The 20,393-nt window shown below is 42.0% G+C and overlaps 2 protein-coding genes across 2 annotated transcripts; one reads left to right on the top strand and one right to left on the bottom strand.

Moving 5' to 3' along the window:
• Positions 1-367: 367 nt before the first annotated feature.
• hnrnpa3 (heterogeneous nuclear ribonucleoprotein A3) lies at positions 368-4,695 on the top strand. The gene is made up of 11 exons (XM_070975269.1): positions 368-608; positions 1,352-1,474; positions 1,601-1,747; positions 1,833-2,043; positions 2,137-2,226; positions 2,319-2,390; positions 3,093-3,140; positions 3,367-3,504; positions 3,625-3,741; positions 3,846-3,916; positions 4,018-4,695. The coding sequence occupies exons 1-10, from the start codon at positions 603-605 to the stop codon at positions 3,899-3,901; spliced, it is 1,008 nt and encodes a 335-aa protein (XP_070831370.1). The 5' UTR covers positions 368-602; the 3' UTR covers positions 3,902-3,916; positions 4,018-4,695.
• Positions 4,696-8,246: 3,551 nt separating this feature from the next.
• nfe2l2a (nfe2 like bZIP transcription factor 2a) lies at positions 8,247-15,454 on the bottom strand. Its single transcript, XM_070975268.1, has 5 exons — positions 15,170-15,454; positions 11,894-12,160; positions 11,518-11,610; positions 11,187-11,363; positions 8,247-9,900 (listed from the first exon to the last, which is right to left on the bottom strand). Exons 1-5 carry the CDS (start codon positions 15,200-15,202, stop codon positions 8,641-8,643), a joined length of 1,830 nt encoding a protein of 609 aa, XP_070831369.1. The 5' UTR covers positions 15,203-15,454; the 3' UTR covers positions 8,247-8,640.
• Between the last annotated feature and the right edge of the window lie 4,939 nt (positions 15,455-20,393).

Raw genomic sequence — 20,393 nt, 5'->3', positions numbered from 1 at the left:
GACAGCGAACCACAAGATTATTCAGACTGAATTCAGATATTCATGCGCCCTTACTAGGAACATCCAGTCTCTGCTGCTGTTCCTCATGCTGTGAAGAACTGAGGTCAGAAATGACCATGAAGTTGAATCTGCACCAGACAGCCTCAATAATTAATCATTGAGCATATTTCAGGGTACGTCTGATCTGTAGTAACCCACTGTTTGTTTAGATTTTCCACCACTTACAAATTAGATTAAGCAGATTTTAAACTGTATGGTACAGTCATTATGGAGTGGGGTCTGCTCAAACAATACCGGGGCTGGATGAGGATTTATTGTTCTGTCAAGTCGTTTTCTTCTTTAACCGGTAGAGGGCGCAAACGATCCTTTTTTTTTTCATTGCACGAATCCAGACAGCAAAAAGTGCACGTGTAACTTTACACATTAAGAAGAGACAATCCTTAATATTCGCGAAATTCCACGTGACGATTTGTATGCAGAAATCACAGTATCACAACGTGCTGTAGTTATAGTTTTGATGATTATCATCCAGGGTGGACTGACAACCAGCGCTGTCCTCGTCACGTGACCCACTCAGATCCGCTCCAGTGAACGTCTGCAAAATGGAGGTGAGCTGTTCACAAATGTTGCAAATTAATACGGTTATTTGTCAAATACAGTCGAGGTGTAATTGCGCGTTTAGACGTAATACTGGTGGCGGAATGCGTGATTTTGCCTTGTAATGTGTGGCCTTTTCTGCAGCTTTTAAGCTGAAGACTGGGCACATTTCGGTAGCTAACAGCGCAACTAAGCTAATGGTCAAAATTACAACACGCTAATGAGGCAGTGTCACCACTGGAGAGCCCGTGCTGGGTTACTGTTTCACTGAATGTCAGATGAACTGTGCTGTATGATGCATTTAACCGACATTACTCACCATAGCAGATAAATTAATAGAGGATTTTGGTAATAACACATGTTCAGCCTGCGGCATTGCTGCAGCAAACTAACGTTAGCTGCCAGAGCTAGCAGGCTAACTCAGCCTGTCGTAACCTGTATTTTGGATCGCGGGCAAGATATTCAGATACAGTTAAACATATCTAATTAAGTCAAGGTGTGGTTTTCGGTGCACGGGTTTTATTTGGCAGTCTAATCACACACGGTAGAGTGGTTTGAGTTAGCTTAGTCTTAGCAGGGCTAACGCTACGGCCTGGTGGACGTGGTCCACCTCAATGCCGTGCTGTTGCAGATGTGCATGTATACGAGCATTTTCAGTAACGTTATGTAACCACGCTTTGTGTTACTGCAACTAGTGTTCTCTAACACAACTCACAGAGGCAATGATATCCATTTTCTTCCTGTGCTTTTACAGGATCGTGAAGCTAAAGAACCCGAGCAGCTGAGAAAGCTGTTTATTGGAGGTCTGAGCTTTGAAACCACGGAGGAGAGTTTACGGGCTCATTTTGAACAATGGGGAAGTCTCACGGACTGTGTGGTACGTATTTTTAATCGTAATCTGTGGCAAGATGGCCTCAGGTAATAATAAGCAACATTAACTTGTGAACTATAGGCCGGTGAAAGTGCTCTCAGTACCACTGTGTATCATATTGTGATTTCTTAGGTGATGAGGGACCCCAACAGCAAGCGTTCAAGAGGGTTTGGCTTTGTAACATATTCTTCTGTACCGGAGGTGGATGAGGCTATGAAAGCAAGGCCTCATAAAGTAGATGGCCGAGTTGTTGAACCCAAGAGAGCCGTGTCAAGAGAGGTAAACAAATCCCGCACCAGAAGGCAGATTCTGCAGCCATGTTAAATGTTTGTCGCAGGCTCACCGAGACACGCTTTTGTTTCAGGACTCCAACAAACCAGGCGCCCATCTGACAGTGAAGAAGATCTTTGTCGGCGGTATCAAGGAGGACACTGAGGAGTACCACATCCGGGAGTATTTTGAGAAGTACGGGAAGATCGAATGCATTGACATCATGGAGGAGCGCTCCACTGGGAAGAAGAGAGGCTTCTGCTTTGTGTCCTTCGATGACCACGATACTGTAGACAAAATTGTTGGTATGCGGTTGTTTAGTCTTAAGAGCTGTTTTATAGTGAGTAAACATTAAGCATGGAATGAGCGTTTTGTTTTTTTTCCTGTTTACCTTACAGCCCAGAAATTCCACACAATCAACTTCCACAATTGTGAGGTCAGGAAAGCTCTCTCAAAACAGGAAATGAGCGCCATATCCACCAACAGGGGTAAGCACGTTATACTTACAACCATCACTGTTTATACTGTGTGCAGCCGACCGTCCATTAATGTTATAAACATCTCTGAAATGACACCTCAGGTAGGAGTGGAGGATCTGGAAACTTCATGGGGCGAGGTGGTAATTATGGAGGCGGTGGCAACTTTGGCCGAGGTGAGTAGCATTTGCATAGCAGGTGAAAATGTTTCTGGCTGTGCCCGCGTCGATGTGACGTTTATGCGTCAAAAATGGGTTTCCAGGTCAAATTTTTGTATCCACATTGAAAAAAATATATATATTTTTTAAGTTGGTGAGTAAACAAATAAGTGGCGCACAGCCCTTGACAGGTGAAACCTGTTCCTCAGCTCGGTCTTGGCAAGATGAAGCTCTGTCCTGTTGCCTCCAGTTCTCTGTGAGCGTTTATTTTGTGTTTTAGCGCCGCTGATGCTATCTTCCGTTTGACAAAGGGATTATCAAACATGGTTGATTCGGCTTCATACATTACTCTGTTTACAAAGGCAAACTGCTCTGACTCCCGGGCTTATCATTTCATTATCACGCAGCAGCCAGATAACAGATTATAACTCCGTGATGAGATGAGTTGATAAGGGGCTCGAGAAAGTGAGGTGACAGAAACATGGTTTCTAACATTGCTGCAATGCTTAAATGTTTGTGAAACTGACCACTTTGTGTCTGCATCCTCAAGATGCTCTGTTTTCCTTCCAACCTGGTTTTCAAATTCATCTGCTTTATTTTTTGAAATGCTGCTTCTGCAGATTGTTTTTCAGATGTAAATACATTAGTGTGGATATGGGCTCATTTGTGACAAATTGGTCACAGTTTTGATGCCTAATATATTTTACCCTTGTGTTTTAGGAGGCTACAGTGGAGGACGAGGTGGTTATGGTGATGACTTTGACAATGGTGAGCTGTTGTGAAACTTTTTATGAAGTGAGAAATTCATTGTTGCAGGACCAGAAGTCACATGAGCTGCTCCCTTTGTCGTTTTATGTTTTTATTACCTTCGCTCATGAACACAACAACTGTGTTGTCTCTGTACAATATGCTTTACGACAGTGTTAGGATACATCCTCATGTCACTGTTAGAAATTAGGTCATTGTAAGTTTGCTTTATTTTGCTCTATTATAGGTCCAGGGGGGAATTATGGCGGAGGACCAGGTTATGGAGGAGGCCGAGGGGGCTACGGAGGTGGTGGTCCGGGCTATGGCAACCAGGGTGGTGGATTTGGAGGCAGCTGCGATGGAGGTTATGGAGGCAATGATGGAGGTAAAAATTGTATAGTCTCCAGAATTTTGAACAAAAGTGCCAGATGTAATCCATAGAAAACCTGCAGTACAAGACATCTGAAATCAAGGCTTTCCTTAAAATTCACCTTAACATCTTCAGGATATGGAGGAGGTGGAAATTACAACGACTTTGGAAATTATGGTGGACAGCAGTCCAACTATGGGCCCATGAAGGGAAACAACTTTGGTGGCAGAAACTCAGGGGGACCATATGGCGGTTAGTTTTACCACACTGACTCACTTCATATGCACTGACGTGACATCAGAATTTCCCCTGAAGAGTTTTTAACATGCATTGTGGTCATTAATCCATAACTGCAGGTGGCTACGGCTCTGGTGGCGGCGGCGGAGGTGGCTACGGCTCACGGCGATATTAATTATTTCATGTTTTGGTAAGTTGCATTCAGTTTCACACCACCCTCGTAGCACAGTACAGAGTGAGCCCATAAAAGTGCAGAATAACTATTTGTTCTATCCTGTATCCATTCAACAGGCTTCAGTTCTTAGCAGGAGAGGCGAGGAGGTGAGCAAAGGAATTGTCAGGAAAGCTGCAGGTTACTTTGAGGCAGTCATCTGAAAGCATTAGAGGAACACACAAGTCAGACTTAACTGCAGCTAAATGGGAGAAGTTTATGGAAGAAGGACTGTAAACACAAGACATGAGTGCAGATAACACCCTTCCCTAATTGTGATAGATGTTTCCCTACCAAGACTTTTTTTCCTTTTGTGCGTCTGAAGTGTGTGTGTATTGTGCCGATGGTATCAGGGGTAAAAAGAGTAAATTGTTTATTTCTAATCTGAAGTCAGTTCTTAATATCTTTCTTTTCCCTTTTTTATATGGGTTAGTTTTATGCTGGTCAATTAATTTTTTGTGTTTTAACTTGGTTTTTGTCAAATGGCATAGTTACATCAGGCCCTCAGATTAGCTAGAATTGCTGCATTTTTCCTTTCTGAAGTTATTATGATTGCTCAAGTGTCAAGTGTATTTTTGATTTTGTATGTGAAGCACAGTCTGTAAATCCTTCTTAGTACCAGTGTCAACAAATATAAGCAGTCTGGAATAGAAATAAGGGAATCCCTCACTCTTCTTGTTACCAGAAAACCGGATTCTAGATTGTTTTAATATTTTCATTAGCAGAAAAAGACCGAATAAAATTGTGTAGTAAAGTAACATGAAGTTCAGTGCGTCATTGGTTCAGAAAAAGATCAAATGAGTTATTATCTGTTGCCTGCTCATTGTCACTGTGAAGTTTAGCAAATCAGCCTGTCCAGAACTTTCCCCTCCTTTTGGAGTATTATTGAAGATTGATGTGGGTGAAATTAGTGTATGTATTCTGTATTAACTTGTACCAGTGTGAATGACAAGGGAGTTTTGGGTAGTCCTAGGGCAAGGGCCCATACACCACCTATGCCAGTGTTGAGCGAGTAGGATTATAACAGCCACAAGCTCCTGCAGTTGGGCCCTCAGCATCGCTAGTGTGGAGGATTGCAGATGACTGTCAGACAGGACGTCGTCAGCCCCAGCACAGTGGACCAGGCAGCATTTTGAGAGAGAAGGGAGAAGGCAGCATCGAGCACAACGCCCATGGAGGAAGCTTGCAGTGTCGTTCCTGGTAGTGAGCATCTATCTCTCTTTCAAGGCTAGCTAAACCCTGCAGCAGCTGGTGCTAGCGAAGAAAGACTAGTTCCTGGACACATTGGAGATCCTGTTGAGTCAGAGATACTGCAGTTTTACCCACAAATTCTAGATGTCAGACATTAACAAGAAAAGGGAGTGAGTATTTCACAAAAGCTGACTTAAGAAGATGGAGCAGGTAAGAGTAACCACTTTGCTTGATTTGCAGATGTGGAAAGAGGAATTCTCTTCTTGCTGAAAATCTGTAAAGACCTGATAACATGGAAGGTTCTGGATGGGTAAGACTTTTTCAAAATATTATCCAAGGCTGCTCATATTGTAATCTAACAGTGCACATGGTGATTACACAAGGTGCAAGGGTTCTTTTAAGGGAAACTTGGCAGGATGACGACGAGTGTTGCTCGACTTTGACCAGAGTGAGTCTGTGCCCTTGGTCACACTACTTCGGCTAAATGTTTTATGTTTATTACCTTTACTATCAGTCAGATAAAGTTGATAGTGTTGAAAGACTCCAGGGGAAACAATAAGATGTCCTGCTCCCAACAGGGTTTGTACAAAAAAAGTAGTGAAAGTATGGAAAAGCCTCAGCTTTTATTATGTTTTCAAGGGTAGGGAATTTGAAGAAAAATGCTAGAATTTTCAACACAATCATTCCTGTAAGCCAAAATATTTGAATATTTTTTTAAATGAAATTATTCTTTCCTCGTGTTTGTCTCCTGACGTCGCAATTAGCAAAATCATGATCAAAACCTACAGTCAAAGGTGATTTGAACACAGAGACGACATACACAGATGTGAGCATAAAGGAATTACTAAGCTTTTAGAAACCTTGAAAGTGCTTGAATTTTCCTGTAAAAAAGCTGCATGAGCCCTGTCACTAGCAATGAAACAGTACTTCTACGCAATGGCCACTTTTTCAGGCACACATGTACAATCTTACAATTCAGTACAACTCCTCTTCCATTAAGTCTATGAAGTTTATAATGTTTGTTTATACTGATGTGGTGATATGCTGGACTAAATTCCACTGAGAGGTGTTTCTGATTTTTTTTTTTTTTTTTTTTTTTTGCTGTCCTCCCTTTGTACACACATGAGGGGGTAAAGAGTATTAGAGTCCAGTCCAGTCCAACCTCACCTCATTGCTAAAACACATAATACACACCTCTATGACGGTGTCCAGAAAAATGAAAATTATAGCTCAATGAAAGTAAATGTCATGGCAAAGCAGTTTTACTGGGTTGTATTGGACTCTACAGGTGTGTCTCATAAAGTGACTGCACTAAGTGAGCGTATGAATGGCGAGCTGTGACTTGTGTCATGCAGTGTTAAAATATATGGAAATCAGAGGGTCCTTGTCGGTCGGCCTCATCAGCCTGTGTAAATGAGCAGAACAAAGTCAACATGGTAGAAAACGACTTAACTGTTCAGTAATTTGATCACTGCTGAGGCAGGTCATAGCACTGTAATGCAAAACAGCATTTAATCTATTAAAGGGGATAGTGTGCAACACTTTGATAGACCAGATTTAACTCAGGAGGTCAGATTCTCAGCATGAATCACAAGGCGCACCTGCCGAAAGAGACGATATTATACCATTATTTTACATGACAGGCAGTCACATGAACGTATGTAAAACACGGGTGAGCTGCGTCAACAGAGAGGAAACGTGGTCACGAGATGAAACTAACGCCCTGGGGTTTGACAGACACAATGCAGAGTATTCACAAATACCAATTCGTGGTGTGCTCTCCAGGGAGTGTAAACATCGATGTTTTTTGCTTCAGAGGACATAAACTTTATTTTATTTAAGTGATCATGTTTTGTCTACCTTGTGAGTTTAAAAAAAGTTGAAATGTCTGGGGGAAAGTTTTTGAGGTTTCCCTAAAAAATGGGAACTTTCTGCTACTGCATTTGTAGTTTCTCATTACTGCACTTGAGGATGTAGGAGTTTATAGTAAGTGCTTCAACGTGGTAAAGTTCAAACATGCATTTCCACTACAGATCTTACAAAAAAACACATTTAGGATGATTTAACTTTTACAAATTTCTACAGACAAACCTAATTTTTAAGCTGAACAAAGTGTTTTATGTGCCTGCTGAACGTGGTGGACACGTGACCCACATGATTACCTGCAACAGATTTCGGTTTTATGCATTTTAGCTGTGTTTGAAAGCATCACACATGCATTTTTAGGATTCCACGCAGGTCGGGTCTCCTCAGAGCTGATTTGTTTCTCAGTCAGTTGAAGGATAGTGTTTCTGCAGAGGAATGCGAGTGACCAACTCCATGACACAGAGCTGCGCTTGGCAGAAAGCACCCCGGTGTCCATGAACTATGCTGTCTTAACATTAAGATGTGTAAATGTAAATGTGTGACTTGTGCTCTTGAATAAAAATGTTTTTCACGACTCGGGTGTTTTATTACGGAAAAGCTCTTCAAAGCAAAAATGTCATAAATGCCTTCGCTGCTGCACAACTCAATGTCAAACAGTTACATTGTTTGATTAACTAGATTCACAGACATCCTTGAGTCTGTTACCTTGCTCACCAGTTTAGTTTGGCCACACACCCATGAGAGCAGAAAATGGGCATGGTGATCAAAGGTAGTGTTTGTGAGTGAAAGTGCATGTAGGGCACATACTGATTGCGTAGGGCTTTACCTTTGAATATGCTTGCCTGGTGGACCATTGTGAAGTTGTCATGCATGGTTCACAGTGGGCATACTGTACCGCAGCTCAACAATTGTTTTCTTTGTTGTGTAACATAATGAATGCAGTGGGCGTGATGTCTTTTGCGACAGGAGTTTCACAGTATTAAGAGATTTAGGTTGCTGTACAAACAAGCTTGCTCTAATAAAAAGGCATGCAGATTGTCAAAGTGGTTTAAGCCAATAGCTCTTTTGTCTCTGTACAATATTCCTGTTTATTTGCTGCTTTGTAAGAGCCTTCAAGTCTAGAACTGAATTGAACATGTGGTAGTTGCGTAATCATTCCTTAGACTATAGATCCATCTGGCATCAATCTGTTGCAGGCTGTGGCCGTAGTACACCACACAATGTTCTGTCTTCAGAAAACAGGAGCCTGTGTAGCTATATGAATAGTTTATTGAAAAGCACAGAAGTCAAGATTTTATAAAAGAACCTGGGCAGCAAATCATAAAGGGACAGTTATAAAATATGAGTAACAATGATCGAAACAACCATTAGCATACAGAAATACAATATTTACAATATATATATATATATATGTACACATACAGTAACAGTTTCATCAATCTCAAAAGCAAATAATGCTTGTATGTACAATGTTGGTTAAAGAATCTGAAGGCTCTCAGTACAAAAGAAGTAAAATATCAAAAATATTACAACATTCAAGAGAAGTGAGCAAAAACTATACAATAGTTCTGCTGAGCTACTAATGCTTTAAAGCCGAGTGACTACAAAGTTATTGCATAGTATTACTATGATAATGCAGTACCATATTACACAGGAGACATGCGGCTGTCTTCGCTCTTGAAAGTCTTTTTGATGCGTGGAACGAGGAAGATGCTGCCGTTGGTCGACTGCTGGAGGGAGTAGTCAGACGGGGAGTAGGAATTCCCCTTCTCATCTCTCAGCAAGCTGAAGACCTCCAGGTACAAGCTGTTGAGTTGCTGCTTCATTTCCTTCAGGTTTGCCGTGTTTTGGCTCTTCTCACTCAGCAGGCGTTCCTTTTCATCCTTCAGTGAGTCCAGCTCGCCCTCCAGACCCACGATGTTCTCCATCTTGCGTTTGCGGCAGTTCTGGGCGGCAACCTTGTTCTTGCCGCGGCGGCGTATGTCCCGGACCAGGGCCAGCTGGGCCTCGTTCAGATGGTGCTTTGACATCAGCTCGTTGAAGTCGTCGACAGGCAGATTGATAATCATGTCTACAGTGAAAGGGATTTTGAGGGCCTTGGCCCTCTGCTCGTCTCTGGAGAGACGCACGTCGGAGCGTTTCTTCTTGTCTTTGGTGAAGGGGGCGTTGCTGTGGCCGCTCTCCTCTGCTGGGTCAATCTTGTGCTGTTTGGGTCTCTTTCCTTGCAGCGGCTGGGGCTGCCCTGATAGCACAGATACAGAATCTGCTGGCTGAAGATCATCAGGTCGGAAATTTATTGAGAACATCTCAGAGTAGTCAGATTCTGCGCTTCCAGGGTTTTGGTCCATCTCCTCCATTTCTGAATCACTGTAAAGAAAAGACCCATCTCCATATACGGACTTCCCAGGTGAACTAGCGTTTGGACTTGTGTTTGAAGAGATTCCTGAATCAGAGTCCGGCAGTTCTGCCGTCACGCTTTGTTTGCCCCTGTCAAACGCATCTCCTGGTGAGAGGCTGTAAAGGTCCACTGGTGTAAAGGGGGGCTTGTTTGGAACATCAGACATGGTGTCACTTTCATTTCCTTCAGTGCCGTGTTGACCACTGCTCTCTTCCAGAACAGTGTTGGGGTAAAATATGTCACAGAAACTGTCTGCAGTGAAGTCAGTATTTGACTGAGGGGCTTTCGTCTTCATCTGAGTGAGATTGTCTGGCGGGGCCACGCTGGGAACAGAGCCATCAAATGTATTTATAAACTCTGCAGGACAAACATTTACATTGTTTGTTTTGCTTTCTGTGAGATTGGTCATGGGGTAAAAAGTGTAATTTGGATTCTGCACTTCTGCGCTGTTTGGAGGAGGATACGTTGTGCTCTCCAGTGTGTCCTCCATCTGCATGTTCAGGCATTGCTAAAGAAAAAGATAAAGAACAATTAAAACCAACATATTGAAAGTTCCAAAATCTGCTTTGTTTTTGGGTTTTACAACTTTAAATCCAAGAAGAGAGTCAATTTAAAGTGTTACATTTTTGGATGTGTTGTGGAAATATGTACAGTATGTGCTCAACCAACGGTGGTTTTCAAAACATGATCTCTGGCACATTGTGGGGGGAAAAAAAGCTTTCCATCAACCTAAAATGGAATCCACTTGGCACACTTACAACAGGAAATTATCCTCATATAAAACTTAACCACAGAAATCTGGGATAAATATAATGAAATTACTTTGTCTTATTCCCAAAAACTTCGGATGCTGTGTTAAACATAAAACAGAATGTATTAACTTGCTAATCCTTTTTAACATATACTCAATTGAAAACAGTAAAAGGGCAACATATCTAATGTTTTACCGCATAAACTTTGATGATTTTTGCAAATATATGCTTATTCTTATTCTTTGATTGGATGATTCAGGGTTGTAATAAAATATCTTCCCTCAAAAATAAGGTTTTGGCCGGCAACACTGGTAACATTTAGCCATGCAGTTGTTCCAGCTCACTTGAGTGTCAGTGCTGGTAGAGCTGGGTGAAGCACAGGCTAGCCTTCTGCAATTTCCAAGAATAACCAGATATCCAGTCGTAGCTCAGAAATCTCCAATACCGATCTCCCAGCTTGCTGCTGCTGAGCAGTTTACCGATAACGTTATCTTCGAAAAGCAGCTTACAAGAAGTGAAACAAAATTCCTTAGTCTTATCAGAAGCTTGCCAGAGCAACTAATGCAACGCTCCTTGATGCTAAACTGTATGGTTAGGATTGTAGTCCTGTCCACTCTGACACATTGTGATAGGTCTAGGCAATAAGCGGCATACTGCTCCACCCATCAGCTAATGCAAATATGAGCTGCCTTGAAACAAAACTGATAAGGCAGCTACTGAAAAACCTTCAGTGCACAAATCGTCACTTTGCTGCAACGTTTCTAAGACCACACCTACACTCTCTCAGAACAAGATGTCTTCTTGCTCTGTGAACGGTATACAATCTTGAACATGCACCTCCGAAAGAAGTCTCAGCAATGAAGCCTAATCACAGTGGAATGAGCCAGGTGCACCTGGCTAGCATCAATGAGATCCCATACTCATAGAGCAAACAAGAAAGTATTTGTCTTCTAACACTGGGCTCCTGTCCTCAATGCATTCTTCTAACAAATACCAATGTAAACCATCATGCCACTGAGGCGGCAGGATCCGTGTATTATACCTGCAGCTCGGGGAGGGACAAAAGCTCCATCCAGGCCTGCTCCAAATCTGGGGACATCCTCTGTGGTGGTGGCGGTGACAGTCGACCTGGGGAGAGGGTGGCCGGCAGCAGCGCTGGCTGCTCTGGAGACATGATGGGAGCTGAAGCAGCAGGTGTGTCCAGGCAGACGGAGGTATCCTATCAGACAAACATAAGAAAATTAGGATTTTATACAACCCTGCGACCCCGAAAGGGATAAGCGGCATAGAAAATGGATGGATGGATGATTTTATACAACAAAAGTTATGCTAAGCTATGATGTCACGTGTTGGTAAGAATTTAACATTCTTACCTCAGTTTCCTCTACAGGAAATGTCTCCGCCAGCAGCTGCAAACATTCATCAAATGACATGGCATCGCCGTTCTCCTCTGTGAAGCTGACATCCTGCAAGAAAGGTGAGAACACAAACTTTCAAACTGGCCGCTTAGCACGCTTTGTGGCACTCGCTATCTTTTAAAATTGGCTCATTATTTTGTATTTATGGAGCGTAGGTCTCTGCAGAGTAGTTTCTGGTGTAGAAGACAGCGATGCAAAACTGCAGACCCACCTGTGTTTTTGTAATTACACAGAATGAGGTGGTAACCTAGCTACGACGCAGCCGCAGCCTATCAAATGAGGTGGGAGTGGTCCACCTCTGACGTGATTAACGATGGCCATGTGCATGTACCTGTGTAACCTCAAGAGGTGTGACGGCTGACTGCAGCGGGGCACTGGGCGGCGGGCGGGGTATGTACTCTCCTGTTTCCTCGTCGAGCTGTAGCTGCGCCAGCAGGGCCTTCTCCTGCTCCCGGAGCAGATGCAGCTTCTTCTCTTCTTGGAGCTCCAGCTGCCTCTGCAGCTCATGTTCTTTCTGGCGGTGGTTGTAGTCAAACACCTCGCGCCTGGCTCCCAGATCAATGTCCTGCTTCCACAGTATGTCGATCAGGTTCATGTCCTGGAAAAGAGGAGCGGCAGATCAGTTTAGGGAGTTGGGAGCCGTCGCCGTGCTGCCCATGCAGTGAGACTGCGAGCAGCATTGAGTGTCCCTGCTGTGAAGCGTGGCTGCTGCATCCGCCACACCCTGTCCCTCAGTATCTGCTCACCAACAACAACACTGCCGCTAATGTCAAGGGGGAGAAGCCACATGAATAATAAATGCGCCCCTCTCTTTCCCCTGTTGCCACCACACACCAGCCGAAGACGCGTATCCTCACTTGATACTCTGTCCAAGCGGAGTGATCATTACCCATCCAATTACACTGAGGTGTCACTTCATGTGTCACACTCCAACTCAACAAACAGGGCACGCTCTGACTTCAGTTTTTCCATACATGACTTCAAGTTAACAGTTTAGTTCTCTAAATGAAGTAAAGCTGAAACCCAAACATTCACATTTTACAGCATTTCTAACATCAGGAAGTTGAAGGTCACTTCTCTTTCAAATGCTGCAACAGTAATATTCCTGTAGCAGTAGTATAACATAAACAAATTAGGAAATAATAAATATAAAGAATTACAGTTTCATTGTTTTCTTTCTTGCGCGCTCTTAAAGTAGAAAAAAAAATTACTGATTAACTGACCTCAATATTTGGTCACAACGCTGTACAACTCATTTTGTCCTACATTTAGTTTACAGATTAAGCTGAGTGTTGCTGGCTATCCAGAGCGTCAGACCCAGCGTATTAACAACTGTGGTATTAATTCAATATGGTTTCCTGTCTATTTCCCCTCGCAGGCTCAATGCTATTTGCCTTTTTAAACAAGAACCTCTAAAGATAAACTGTGCTGCTCTCCTCCTTGGGCCTTTTACCAGAACTTATTTACAGAAGGAAACAATTTCACAAGGTTCAGGGATGTTGCATAAGCCAAAGATACTGCCTGAGCATGTGACTTGTTTGTTCCTCAGATTTGGGTATAAACACAACTTATGGGCTTGGCTTGGTAATGCCTGCAATCGGTCATATGGCCAGGACAGACACAGACAGGAGGGAGCCAAGAGGGAACTGAAAGGAAAGAAAGCACAGAGCAGAACAATACACAATAAAGAGGACGTGAAACTGAGGAGGAAACACTGTATCATGTTTTCTCCTTTGACTTGAAAACGTTGTGTGTGGTAAACCTTCAAAAACTAATAAGCACAATAACAAGCGCAAACAAGCACTTGTACATATTTTAAGATACTGTTGACACAGTTTTTCTGACTACAGCTGTGGCACTGCAAAATAAGAACCCACTAACCCTCTTTGCCTCAGTGTTGCATCAGAGGCATGACCGCTGGGGGATTACGCATTGCTAAGGCTGCCTACTATAAGTCACACTCACCAACTGAGAGGTGAGCGCACAACCAGGCATTATGGCCTCTGTAAGAACGAGGAAGTGCCCTAAAATATGTCTGAACGCACTTCTTGAGGTCATCCATGTTTTCCAAACTAAAAAACCACACTCCCGTCCGTTGGTCACACCTTATAAGCCCATCAGGCAAGTCATACTGGTCCTTTAAAAAAAACAATCCCACATCTATAAAAGGCCTGCCACTGTGCAGAGGAGGTTCCATCAGCCCTTTCACTGACTCTGATTAAGTTGTGCTGTTACATAATGTCACAGAACCAAAGTACCTTCACAAACCATACCGCATATACACCTATTCTGAATTAACGCCAGCTGGATTGTGTAAATGTGGGCGTGTGGTAGATCAGGTTATCAGTGTGGTATCACTAACTCGGCTGTCACAAGGCCCAGACTGGCACCAGCACAAGGAAGCTAGTTCATAAAATTATTTGGCCTTCCCAGACCTCTCTGCCACACAATATGCAGCCAGACAACATACCTTTGGCTTAAAATAGAGACAGAATATGACGAAGAGGCACAGGTCTCACAATGATCAGAAAACACATGTTAAAAACATGTGAATATTCTGAAAACAAGCCAGCAGCCTAATGGCTCCTCTGGCTATCAAACTGGGTAACAGAGGAGTGATACAGAGTGTGTGTGTGTGTGTGTGTGTGTGTGTGTGTGTGTGTGTGTGTGTGTGTGTGTGTGTGTGTGTGTGTGTGTGTGCTCTCTCACTGTGGGTTGTTCATTTACCTCTCCACAGCAAAACTCAAGGGGCAGTGCTTTATTATGGCCTCTTTCATCACATCTCAGTGGACACCCAGCCTTGACCAAGCATGATGAAACACAGCCACACATGTTCCAAAACAGCCTTTAGGAGCTCATCAGTCAACGGTGCACTTTTACTGACCCTGACTTATGGCAGCTTTAACCAAACACAAAAGATGAGAGGCCGTATCACGCGAGAGACGGCCCAAGTGAAACATCTCACCCAATGTGCGCGAGCAAGTCTAGACTGAGGCTCTTATACGTGAAACATACAGTAGAAACAGTGTAGCTTTAATGTTACAAGCTCGTCTGTATCAGATATGGGATCACATGCTTGGAGGAAGCGGGGGAGGAGGAGGGAGACAGTTACGAAAAAACACTTTTCTTTTATATTCTGGGTCCGTTTTCTGCTTAAGCACATATCTCAGGGGGAAATTAATAATGTCACTTCATTCAGAGTAACGGCACAAACGTCAAGATTCGAGCCCAGGTTTTAATGAGACTTTTAGAGGTTTTGTTTCCCGTCGAGGAAAAACGTCACAAGTGAATGACTTGCAGAACTGAAAGCCGTTCAGAGGTCAGCCTTAATATCTCTAAAAAATAAAAGAGACACAGGCTGGGTTTCGGCTGTGCTCTTACCAACGCCACGGCTGTTATTTCTATATTAAATAAGCTCTTAACTGCGCCACAGCTGGACTGTTACTGCGTATGTTGTATTGAATTAACTGTGGCAAACATGAAAAAGTTTACCTGGACCGTAAGCGCGTCTCTGTCTGTCTATCAGCTCCGATAAAGAGAAGTTAACAGTCAATGTCAGCCGGTTTATTTCGTCCGGTGACCACTTTTGACAAAACCGCTTATTTACCTGTTGACTGGAATGCATCACCTCCATTTCCATCGTCACGGAGCTCCGTCCGGCCGTGGAGAAACGCCTTATAGCGGATTAATGTGTGTGTTACTCCTCAAATGGCAGATGAAAATGGCGAGCGATCCGGTGTCGATACAGTCCGTCGCAGTGGCTGAGCTGTGGGAAACACTGCTTCCTTTTAATCTAATCAACATTACGGAAATGATGGCCCTGCCTCCCGAGCGGCGGCGCCGGTCGGGATCGTCCCCCTCGCGCCGGCCTATGAGGCGTTCAGGGTTGTGTGAGCATGCGGGAGGAGCCCACGAGGAATACGCTGCTTGTCAAATGAAAACGTTACACAACCCATTTATGTGTTAGACAGTTGCAATAAACCTTAATGACGACTGATAAGAAATAAATTTATAACCTAGCACCATTCAAAATAAATAAATGAATAAAGCAACGGAAACATTAGGGATACATCAATTATGACAGTCAGTTTTACATATCTTTCTGCTTATAAACCAACTGATATGTAATTCTAAAACTAAAAAACGTGTTGCCATTTCTATTTAAACTCCGTCATCAGGAGACGTTTGATTGGTGCATAGCGCCCCCTGCTGGTTTTCGTGCCCGGCGTGGAGCTGGAGGCCCTGGGGCCCTAATGTCCCGTGGAAACACAGAAGGCATCCACAGACAGCTGGAGCATCGTCATGGGCTTTGGTCAGTGGGGGGAAAAGCATATAGGTCATTTATTTAGTAGCAATACTAAGTCCTGCATTCAAAATGTGACTTCAGTAAAAGGAGCGTGCAGAAGAATAGTAACAAAATTTATTTAAGTGTCTGTTTCACAGAATAGTCATTGTCAGTGTGCATTATATTTTTGTATCATTATTATTGATGCATTGACATGTTAGCAGTACTTTAATGCTGCAGTTGGCTGAGTCAGAGTTCATTTTAACTGTATCTTAACGCTTTTTGGATAGTTCAGTCTATAACAGTCCATTATGCTGATCATATGTTTTAGATGCAAACTCTTAATCTGAAAAGTAACTAATAACTATGTCTGCTGAATACATGAAGAGGAGTAAAAGGAACAATTTTCTCTTCTAAAATGTAGCTGAGTGCATAAAGCAGCATAAAATTGAATTGTGTGTGAAGTACCTCACAACTGCACTGAAGTACAGTAAGTGTGTAAATGTGATTACTTTCCACCAGTGGCTTTGTACGTGTTTATTTAAACTGGTATATTGATATAATATACTGATGGAACTGTAATAAAGCTGTTCATCAAAGAATAATCCTGCTAGAGACATCACCAAATAAACTATAATACTGCATACATAATAGAGAGCAGCATTGCATAAAATGCTTACAAACTTACAACAGAGACTAATTTACAACAGTGGTAGAAAGTATCTTTTTACATTTACATTTTGTTACTGCACTTAAGTAAAATTCAGAGGTACTTTACTTTAGTATTTCCATTTGACGCTACATCATACTTGTACTCCATTTCAGATAGAAATAATCGCTGTTTTTCTCCACTAGCCTACATTTATGTGACACTTGGCATATAGTTGCTAGTTAGTTACTTCGCACAGTGACTTTTTTTTTTTTTTACAGACAAAACATATAATCATTGTGTAAAATATGAGGCAGTGCCACAGAGTAGTGGAATATAACTGAGAACATTGCTTCAAGTACTGTAATTCAGCACAATTTTGAGGTCCTTGTCCTTTATTTAAGTATTTCCATTTTATACTACTTAATACTTCTAGTTTACTATTTTTCAGAGAACAATGTTGTACTCTTTACTCAAATAAAATATTCAACAATTGTAGTTACATATTAAGACAAATCATGTGATGCGTTATAAAACTTGTTCCACTGTTACAGAATGATAAAGTGGTTAAAATGAACTCTGCCTATGGCATTAAAAAGCTGCGTGTACTTGAATGCATCAGTAATAATATCCCAATAACATTTTCAATAATACCTCTCAAGAACCTATTCTGGTGCATAATAATCACTTTTACAAGCTGCAGTCACAACTTTTGTATACTTTTACTTAATCGAGTACTATTAAACTGTGGTATTATTACTTTTAAAAAGTATAGTGTCTGAATACTTCTTCCTCCACTGGTGCTGTAGATTAAACAACCAAAGTGCTGCTAAAATCAATGAATCAGTGATGATAATCCAATAGGTTACTATAATAATAGAGATGAAAAGAAGGCATTTTCATTACTACTAAGTAAAACTGAATGCAGGACTTTTTCTTTCAAAAGAGTATTTTACATTGTTGTATTGCTACTTGTACTGAAGTCAAAGATCTGAATACTTCACATCACGGGTGAACATACATGCAGGTACTTCATCCTGATGAGCTTTTATCTGCTAATTTACAACTTCAGATGACCTCGTTATCAGTTAATCCGCCATTTGTGCTATTTAAGAAAGTTACGTTATAAAATCCTCCAAGTTAATTACATTTGAACCTTTCTGACACCTTAGCGTAAGGAAGAGGTCCGATCGAGATGTAATTAAGTGGCTTTTGAAATATGTCAAGGTAATAAGACAGACTCGGTCCTGCATCTGGCACCTATCTGTGAGGAGCCTCACACTAAAGTGCAGCTCACTGTGCCACTGCGTGAAATTACACTAAAAAAGCTTCTTTTCTTTTTTTTTCTTTTTTTTTTCACCCCCTCATGCGCGCTCACGAGCACGCGTTCACGTTTGGCAGCTCCACGTCGACATTCTTCCAGCTGCATATAGTGAACTGCACAGGACTGGGGGAAGAAAAGGTAAAAGCGGCGGTAGCCACCTTACGATCAGAGCGCTGCAAGTCCGCAGACGGACATCAACCGCAGTGAAAACAGGCGTTTGCGCTGAGAGTCCAGCCACGGCCTGCAATGATCGCTTTCTGCTTTTGCATTTTATGATCAAAACTACTCGCCCCTCGTGTTGGATTGCAGCTGGTCCCTTGCGTCTACCTATATCAGGTACAGTATGACTTGCAGAACTTAACTTTGCCTTTATCATATCACTTCTTGTGTAAAGAATCGTCAGTGTTAAGGTTGATGCGTGGCACTGTTTGTTTTGTTGCATTATTTTGCACTTCTAAAGTTGCTGTCACTTGATGTGGCAAGTGCCCTAACTACCCTCCAACTGACAGAGCTTAACCCTGCTGCAGCTTTCTGCTCTTTCCTCATTGCTATCATATCTGTCGACATTGTTTAGTGAATAGCTAATTCTCCAGGGCCTGTTCAATTCAGAAAGTTGCCCAAGCTCAACAGGTAGACTCAGTGACAAATTGGCACAGGAGTGAAATAATCCCAGTGAAGTTAAGAGAGTGAAAACTTCAAACATGTCAGCTCATGCAGAGACTGGTTCACATGTTAACTTTGCAACCAGATGGTCAAGCTTAAAAAGGTAAGTACATGTGTTTTAGGATACATTTTTGGTGATGTGCGTACAGGGTTAACTCTCGTACATGCCCAGATGATATTAAGCCATTTAATGATTTCTGTAGAGAGCTGACAATGTGTAAAAAGACTCCATCTGGCCTGCTTTACCTGTGTGACTCTAGGGAGGACCCACCACACAGCAAGCCTTTCTGTAGGCCCAGTCTTTAAAGCAATCAAGCTTATACAAATGACACCAGCCATTTTATCTCTTGCAGTTAGATGTTTTGCACTAAGGTCAATGCAGTGAAAAAAGACATAATCAATGTGGATGTTGTTTTTTCTTTGTGTTATGTGCCTTGCTACAGGTTAAAGGAGCACCCAGTCATGAGGAGGATAAGGTCCTGCACAAGGACAAACCTATGAGGTGGCATTGTGGCTTTCCAAATAAAGTTCTGTGATACACTTAGACTCTAATTGCTCGCAGTCAGTGCATTACAGAACTTTGTTTTGGGAGTTAATACTTTAACCTGTGGGAAACAAATCCTCAAACATCTGGACGTTTAAGTTTACAGCATGGCACAGTATTCCTGTTGACAAATGAACTGTTTTCTCAAATAAAGTTCCCCTCTGTTTTAAGCATTTTTCACGGCCTCTGTCTTCTTTGGAGTATTTAATGTAGGTTAGCGTGTATTCCACAGTCGCAGTACGCTGCTTGTCATCTATGTGCTGTAACTTTGTGTTCACTCATTACTTAAAGAGCTCTGCTGTTTGCCATATGGAAACAGTAGTCACGCTGGTCAGACGGCTGAGTGGAGGCGTAAACAAGTCACAGTGTTTCAGGATACTCTCAGTTTTTAAAACCACGCCACAAATCTAACATATGAGGAATATTGACACTATGATTATGTAGCTTGAATAAGTGCAAATATTAATAAATGTCTTTTTTTCTGTAAATGAGACAGATAATCCAATTAAAAATTATTAGCTTCAAACTATAGATTTGTTATTTTGGGTTTAAATGGCCAGTTTTGGTGAAATAAACAACATACAATATGTAAAAGGGTAGAAAATTAGCAAAAATAAAAATCTGATATTTAGCTCGTAGGACTGATTATCTGCATTATTCTATTTTTGGTCCACTGTTTCTCTTTCTTGTGTTATTCTGAGCCAAGTCAAGTGGCTGATAATTTTGCCCATGCATTATTTTTGACTTTAGAAACTGCTGATTTGTACCTTCATTTCCCTTAAACATACAGAGGATTTTGTAATGATTTTTTTTTTTTTTTTCCTTTTGAGAGACTTTCTGGCCTTTTCAGTATTTCAAGCTGCAGTTTTAGAAAGGCACAATTCATTGTGTTATCTCGTAACAGCTACGCACGCTGACTGTAAATTCCAGTCTCAACAATCAATGGAGCATATGCAACCAGTCGTATACTGCAAAGCATGCTGGGAAATACGTAAAACGGTGCATTCAAGTGCTCCTCTTTCACTCCTTTTTAAAGAATGCAGAGAACGTGTCAGATGTGGAACTGTGTTCTCCGTTTAAGAAGTTTTAAAGAGAGACAATAAAAACACATAATACAGTTTTATTGTAAACCCTACCATAATCACAGGCAGGAGTGCAATTCCTTATATTTGCCCTTACCGAAAGGCATGCACATGAAATTTGTAGCATAATGTATTTTAGCTAGGTCTTGCAACTGGGGACTATTTATGTTATCACCGTTAATCTAACGACGGTTCTCTTAAATCCTAAAGAGCCACATTTCCATTACTTGTTTTGCCCGTCCTACAGTCCAAAAGCCTAAACTGTTTACTATGATATATCTCAC

This window comes from Chaetodon trifascialis, chromosome 12 (assembly GCF_039877785.1).
Source record: "Chaetodon trifascialis isolate fChaTrf1 chromosome 12, fChaTrf1.hap1, whole genome shotgun sequence".
In the NCBI taxonomy this organism is placed as follows: Eukaryota; Metazoa; Chordata; class Actinopteri; order Chaetodontiformes; family Chaetodontidae; genus Chaetodon; species Chaetodon trifascialis.
The sequence above is the reverse complement of the archived record's forward strand: the minus strand, read 5'-3'. Positions and strand labels throughout refer to the sequence as shown.